Below are 7642 nucleotides of genomic sequence, written 5' to 3' on the forward strand. Positions count from 1 at the left end.
TCACTAAAAAAGATCTATAAATAAATCCAATTCAATGTAATCATCATTCAATCAATACAAACAGAATATGATGCCATGTTATGTCCCTAAATTCATCAGAAGATGAATTTAGAGCTGTCTCAAGGTCTTTGTGAGAGAATATGGTTAAAAAGAGTGGTTCATGAAATTGAACTCCTCGATTCGGTTTCTATAAACGTCTTGTCATAATCAGTCTACCATCATTATTAAGAATCCAATCCATCATGACAAGACAAAACATTTGAACTTTGATAAGTGAATTTTCATGTAACCTTAGATAAACATGAAAATAATACATAACATCAATTGATTATTGATTTATGAGGATGATAACTCATTTTATTACTTCGATATAGATGTACACTTGCAACCTATCAAGTTTTTGGCGCTGTAGCCGGGGATCAATTTCTTGAAATAACGTAATTCGGTTGTTTCACCGTTTAGACAAAGACAATTTTTCAGTTTTTTGTAATTTTTGTTAGTTTTTCTTGTTCTCGGTTGTATGCGAAGAGCCAAAAGTTTACGGAATCTCGTCGAATCGATTAACGAAATCAAGTATTATTTCTATGAAAAATGGCGATTACTTCACGTCAAATGCAGAACCACGCACGTCGTGCCATAACAACAAATTTTGTTCAGTTAAAATCCTCTTTGGTGCACATGGTGCAACATAACTAGTTTTCTGGTTCCCCAACGGATGACCCAAATTTATACCTTTCGGTGTTTGTTGAATACTCCGACACTCTGAAATGCAATGGAGTAGACCCACACATGATTCAACATATACTTTTTTAGTTTTCCTTTAGGGATAGAGCCAAAGCATATAGGAGTCCCTTCCATCGAATTCTATAACAACATGGAATAAAATTAAAAAAGGCGTTCCTGGTCAAAATATTTTCCACCAAATAAAATTGCGCAATTTAGTAACCAAATTACATGCTTTAGGTAGATGGATTAAGAACCGCTCTTCGAAGCATGAGAGTTAAGTATACCAAATGTCTAGAACTTTCTATAACTACAAGCAATAGTGGTTAAAGCACAAACAAATCACACTTTCCAAGATCTTTGTTATCCCTAATAATGACACGTTCACGTAAAAAATGAGTCTCATTCCTCTATGATATGGATAAAATTAAAAATAATTTAAATTCGTTTTGAAACAACTCAAATACATTGTGTATGAGTGTACATTTCTCCCATTTGTACTAGTATTGCTGACAATTCACATATTAATCTTGCAAACTTATGTGAGGAACCATACTCACAACTCAGTTCATTTGTTCTCTTATCCTCGACAACTGTTTCAAAATGTTTAAAGAATTGTATGATATCGACATTCAGTTTCATACGAGGTTTAAAGTGAGCATTCAAACTTTCACTGACTTGGGTACTTCACATACCAAGTATAAATGCTTCATTCATATAACATGATACTCATTTTTAATTGCTTAAATATATTTAATACAACTGTTTTTATGAACATTATACTCATTGACCATGCTGGTCCATATTGTTTCAAAATCTTATCCAATGTCTATATCATACATGCATTTTTTGGAATCTCTTAAAAAATAACTTCCTTTCTTCATGAAGTTTCCAAACATGCTTAATTCCATCTTACGACAAATGCTAAGTGTCTAATCCTTGATGAGTCTCATACATTACTTCAACAAGTGCTATGAAAATTACCTCATCTTAGTTAGTGAAGACAATACTTGGTTTTTTGTTGTTGTGTGCTTGTAAGAATGTATCAAACAACCGTTTAAATGACTCAATTGTCTCATCATACAATAGAGTTGCACCAAAAATTATTAAACCATTATAGTGGTAGAAATAATAAAACAAAGCAAATGGTCTATTTGCATGATTGGCGCAATATATAAAACATCACAAAAATACCCATAATCCCAAATCATATTTCTATCACACTAAAATACATTGGTGATTTGTTCATATATATCCATCTGACACGCATGAAAGAAATATGAATTCTCTAATAAATTTAATTGAAAATATTGCGAAATACATTCAACCCTGTCGTCCACCATACTTTTTTGTCTTCTTGCTTTTGTGTATGTTTTTTACATCCAGCGGTGTAAAATCAACATTAGATCTATGCCCTTCATGTGTGATCATAAATTGAAACACTTATGACTTAATGTGTTATAATATCGTCTATGGGAATGCTAACAAACATATTTGTTTTCTTTATCTTTTGTAGCCTTTCCTTAAAACCACCAAACCAACATGGGGATATAGTTTCGTCCTTATTATTGTTTGCATAACATTTCATGACGCCAAAGCCAACACATACACTATAAGCAAGCCAAAACTGATAATCATCTTTTATATTATCAAATTCCAATTCAACCACCGACTTACAATAAACATTTAAAGTCGTGTTTGGTCAAACTATACAAATGACAAGTGAGTAAAATAATTAAATGAAATGAATATGTTTCCAATTTCAATTAAACATATACTTCAACTATCAATCAATATAAAACAATGTTTTTCCTAATTTCCACTATTTAGCAAAATAAAAATGTAAGTTCATAAAAATCTAATCACACTCCTCTTCTTCTCCCTCCATCACTGCCGTCAGACTCCATAGGCGCCAAACTCATTCTTCTTCATCTCACATCCTTCAGCTATTTCGTGTGGGGGTTCCAGAAATTTCTGAAACTCGTTCATATAAGTATCCAGTATCGCTCAACTCAAACAACATTACAAAGATACAGATTTTTACGCTCTTATCTCTGAAAATGCTTACATATATTGCTTTACTACGTTTTGTTTTAGGGTTTTTCTCAATTTACATATAGTGAATGTGTAGTTTGTTATGTTCTATATATCCATACAAGTTGATCCTCTATAAAACCCTAGTTTATTTTACTATAATTTGTAGAAAATTATTGTGTACAACAGTACAAGTTGATCCTGTAGAAGTTTTAACACTTTTATTTATAGGAAGCTACTAAATTATCATTTCATTTTTCATGCAGCAAATTCCCAAAGTCTTCTTGTTGATTGCCTCTCTTCCCATTTTCGCCATTTCTGTGAACGCTTGTTCTCTCTCATTTCAAAACTTGTCGATGGCGCTGTCCAAGGTTGTCGCGGAGTATGCGAAGTCGAACCGTTCTATGTGCAAGAAATGCTTTGTACCCATACAATCCAAAACCCTAAGACTGGGATTGGTCTCAAGGGGCATGGCGAGACTCTTGGACATTACTAAATGGCACCACTTCAGTTGCTTCCCTATATCCTCCTCTAACTCTCATCCTAAGACCATTACTGGCTTTTCCTCCCTGAAGGTGCGTTCCTTTCAAACATTGTGTTTCAGCTTCCTTTCTTTTCTCGAGTGTTTGTTTATGTGGTTTTTGTTTATTTGTTTCCAGAGCGGTGACCAGGAACCTCTCACGAAGTTTTTTGCTGGACAGGACAAGTCTGAAGATGTGAGAGCTCCATTTTCAACACAATAATAATATTATTATTCAAGTAACAATATCAATGCTCATGATATTTAAATGATCGGGTATTTTTGTAATTATGTAAGTCTTCATTGATATTAATGTTGAAAAGGAAATGTGTATTGCTGGTTATGTTATTTTCAAACTTCTATTTTCTCCTTCAAATGGCGTATTGGCAATTCTCTTTTGTGCCTGATGCTTTTATTCATATTTATTGCTTGCAGTTATCCACGTCTGATGTTAATTCTGGGGTTAATATCACCTTTTCAGTTTCTGATGTCAAGAGTACATACAAGGTGAGGTTTTTCCTTGACAGCTTTGATTTTTGATAATGAAAGCTTATCACATTTTTAAGCTAATAATTTTGTTAACCTTACTGATCAGTCCTTACACATTTTACTTCACTTTCAATGAAATTATTTATTGATCCAGGATGCTACCCTTTTGCCTAAATGGAAGGCGTTCCAAACAGTCATTTTTCTTGAACGGGTGAGAATCTGAGAGTAGTAGCCTTGGTGTGTGCGTGTGTGTGTTTTCCCCCAGCATGGTTGTACTGAAAGGGTGCAAGCTATTCAGTTAAAAATTTCAAGGAATATCCAAAAAATGCATACTTCTATTTATGGTTTACATGTTCCCCCTTGTTCTATGCTTTGATAATTTGCAGGATGATGGTTTGCAAGATTCAAGTAAAATCGCTGCATTTGATTTTGACGGGTGTCTTGCGAAAACTGCTGTGAATATGTATGTCTACATCTGAAGTCATGCCTTTCTGATTATTAAATTAAATGCTATTTGTTTGGATGTAAATGGTAGTGTTAAAGGCTTCCGGTGAGGTTAAGTAGCGCTTGCACTGATAAGTTCTTAGAATGGATATATTATTATTATTATTATTATTACTATTATGCACAAAGTTTCTGATTTTTGAGAAAATTATATTTTTCTTTCAGAACAGGTCCTAATGCTTGGTCTCTCATGTATCCTGTAATTCCTGATAAGCTGCAAAGCTTATACAACAATGGCTACAAACTGGTGTGTCCCTTTTATCTGTAAAAGAGAGCTTATAATAGATTTTTGACTGAACATAGAAATGCATCTTAGAACTGGTCTATATGTTAATAGAAATGACTGGTTTAAAGACAGATTTATTGCTGAAAATACCCAGAAAACGACTTGTTTCACTGGGACAGAATGCAGATAATTTAGGATAGGTAGTTACTAATTTAAGTTACACATAAACAGGAGTTAGAGAGCCTGCCACTTCCCTCAACCGTCCAGACCCCCTTCCAAACAACCCGATACCCTTCTATTTCCTATTATTCGACTACAACATGATTCTAGAATGCTGTCTCAGAATGTGTGGTTGAGACTAACTCATCTCTACAAAACCGGCTTGTAAGATTAGGCCGAAGCGTGGACGATGTGGGAAGTCTAACAAGTGATGTTGGATAGGCTCCGATACCATCTCACAAATTGTGGTTGAGCCTAACTCATCTCTACAAAATCGCATAGGCTCCAATACCATCTCAAGAATTGTGGTTGAGCCTAACTCATCCCTACAAAATCGGCTGACCGGATAGCAATGAAGTTTTTTGGGCTGGGCACATTGGCAAATATCTGCTATGATGATGACACAAAGCAGCCAGCATGGCCGGATTTTGTCTCTCCACCATGGACCGCCATCCACCATGGCTGGCCCATTTGGCCTCTGCGCCTTACATGAGCTTTATTAACTGGAGGCCTACTAACAATTTGCAATTGTAATTCTGTCCCATTCAACTGAAATACTTTTTCTTATTTAATGGTGCTGCCTGTGTGAAACTTACAGTGTAGTGTGCTCTCTACTGTGGTGCTTATTGTCTACTGCAGGTAATTTTCACCAATGAATCCAATATTGAACGTTGGAAGAATCAAAGACAAAAAGCTGTGGACTCAAAAATTGGACGTCTAAATCAGTTTATTGAGAAAGTGAAGGTCCCAATTCAGGTAAATTTGTTGGTAGTACAAATGTAGCTTATATTAGAGCAGCATCATTAAGTACCAAAGATTAGTTATTATTGCCAGCCGAGTCAGTTAGAAGCTGTGTTTGAACTGACACGAGTAACCAAAATTTATCTATGCAGGTTTTTATAGCTTGTGGGACAGGTAAATCAGGCAAGGCTGGAACGAAAGAAGCCGATCCTTTTCGAAAACCAAAACCAGGAATGTGGCAACTTATGGAGAAACACTTCAACTCTGGCATTACCATCGATATGAATCAGTTAGGTTTTCTTATATTTGATTGCTCAATTGATGCTTTATTTTGGATTCCTTTCTTAAATTTTATTTAGAATAACATGAGATTTTATTCACAAAGGGTTGTAAATGTTAAAAATACATTTTCTGTGCTGTAGATCATTTTATGTCGGTGATGCAGCCGGAAGAAAAAAAGATCATAGTGACGCTGATATTAAATTTGCAGAGGTAATTTAACTATTTTAGCAACAAGGAAATAACTTATGAATTGAACACCATTTAAGAAATAGTTAGTTTTTATCAGTAAGTCGTAATTATTGTTAAATGAATAACAACATTGTCAAATATCAGCTATGGCGAATTTTTGTGACGACCATCATGGCCAATTTGTGGAGGCTGGCTGTGCCATGGCCTTTTGTGGCAGATATGACGGGGCATAAAATGGGAATGTTTTGTTTTCCGCTATAGATGCATCTGCAATCGATAACATTGATGAATCATGGCATGATTCATAATGCGAAGTTTGAGTGCCTCTCTTTCTATCTATCTCTCTGTGATTGTTGTTTAGGTTTATGGTTGTATCTTTCACCAGTTGTGATTATTATTGATTAATGTACACTATAGCATAACCCTGTGACAAACTGTAACTAACTATCTGACAGTTAGAAACAATTAAAACAACTCTAACAAATTGACATCTGACAGTTAGAAACAATTAAAACAACTCTAACAAATTGACAGACACGTGTGAGACAGTTCTAGACTTAACCTGATTTAGCCGGTCACAAAAAAAGATCTATAAATAAATCCAATTCAGTGTAATCATCATTCAATCAATACAAACAGAATATGATGCCATGCTATGTCCCTAATTCATCAGAAGATGAATTTAGAGCTGTCTCAAGGTCTTTGTGAGAGAATATGGTTAAAAAGAGTGTTTCATGAAATTGAACTCCTCAATTCGGTTTCTATAAACGTGTTGTCATAATCAGTCTACCATCATTATTAAGAATCCAATTTATCATGACAAGACAAAACATCTGAACTTTGATGTCATAAATATTTTAATTTTAATTTTACCGATTGATTGGAAACTACCTGGTTTTAGCTTTTGCAGGTTTTTATTTAATTCATTTAGTTATTTTCAATGGTTGCAGGCTAATGGTTTGAAATTTCATCTCCCTGAAGATTTCTTTGCCGCATGAGCTTCTAATTTGGTCCTTGGTTCATAGAAGGGGCTAGCTTTGTTTCGAAGTGACATTACCACAGCTTTTGTCTAGATGTAGAAGACTAATTTATTAACCTAGTGTTGTTGGAAAACTTGTCACAATGTATTTTTCTTTGTTGCGCTTCAATTTCAATATTTCTGGCTGAATTGCTTCATCAATTATATGTCATAATTTGTTTTAGGCTGTGTTTATTTTATTGTTTACCATCATTGCTTGCATCTATATCATATTTTATTTTTGGCCTTTTATCATGTCTTTGTGAAATTAGTATTGTACTCCTCAGCTTTAACATGAACACTCTCTAGTACATTATTAAGTATGATTGCGTTTCCAATGCTTGTGTTTACAAGAATCCTTTTTTCATAAAAAATGTCATCATTTTCAACTTATGCGCAAGATCACTTATCCTTTTATGCAACTCTCTTCTCTTTGCGACTCATCTTTCTCTCTTTCATACTACTAATATAATTAGGATGAATTTCACTATCTTCTCCAACTTGTTGAACAAAGTGATATACTTTAATATTGACTTATGATCCCGTTGATAGCACCATGTTCAACCTTCTTGTAAACTTCCTTATCATTTCCTTCTTTAACCTTAATTTTTTCAATGACCACTACAAACCAATTTTTTCAGTCTAGGCCAATGACCACCTGGTTTGGATTTGACCCGGTGTAGGATCCACCAGAAAT

The 7642-nt window shown here is 34.4% G+C and overlaps 1 protein-coding gene across 3 annotated transcripts; it reads left to right on the forward strand.

Annotated features, from left to right (window-relative positions):
• Window positions 1-2514: 2514 nt before the first annotated feature.
• LOC127126399 (polynucleotide 3'-phosphatase ZDP) lies at window positions 2515-7129 on the forward strand. 3 transcript variants are annotated; one of them, XM_051055324.1, is made up of 10 exons: window positions 2518-3332; window positions 3417-3473; window positions 3713-3784; window positions 3921-3977; window positions 4153-4229; window positions 4436-4517; window positions 5355-5471; window positions 5609-5745; window positions 5879-5948; window positions 6072-6349. In XM_051055324.1, the coding sequence occupies exons 1-10, from the start codon at window positions 3018-3020 to the stop codon at window positions 6186-6188; spliced, it is 1101 nt and encodes a 366-aa protein (XP_050911281.1). In that variant the 5' UTR covers window positions 2518-3017; the 3' UTR covers window positions 6189-6349. The 3 variants fall into 3 exon arrangements, with proteins under 3 accessions (XP_050911282.1, XP_050911281.1, XP_050911283.1); XM_051055326.1 differs by lacking the exon at window positions 6072-6349 and adding an exon at window positions 6878-7129 and having other exon boundaries at window positions 2520-3332; XM_051055325.1 differs by lacking the exon at window positions 3921-3977 and having other exon boundaries at window positions 2515-3332.
• Window positions 7130-7642: the final 513 nt, after the last annotated feature.

Source organism: Lathyrus oleraceus, chromosome 3 (genome assembly GCF_024323335.1).
Source record: "Lathyrus oleraceus cultivar Zhongwan6 chromosome 3, CAAS_Psat_ZW6_1.0, whole genome shotgun sequence".
NCBI lineage: Eukaryota > Viridiplantae > Streptophyta > Magnoliopsida > Fabales > Fabaceae > Lathyrus > Lathyrus oleraceus.

Bases quoted from the DNA above. Each gene is read 5' to 3' on its own strand.
- LOC127126399 (XM_051055324.1), top strand. From the start codon at position 3,018: ATGCAGCAAATTCCCAAAGTCTTCTTGTTGATTGCCTCTCTTCCCATT. The intron at 3,333-3,416 runs GTGCGTTCCTTT...ATTTGTTTCCAG, and splicing joins CTGGCTTTTCCTCCCTGAAG to AGCGGTGACCAGGAACCTCT. The intron at 3,474-3,712 runs GTGAGAGCTCCA...TATTGCTTGCAG, and splicing joins GACAGGACAAGTCTGAAGAT to TTATCCACGTCTGATGTTAA.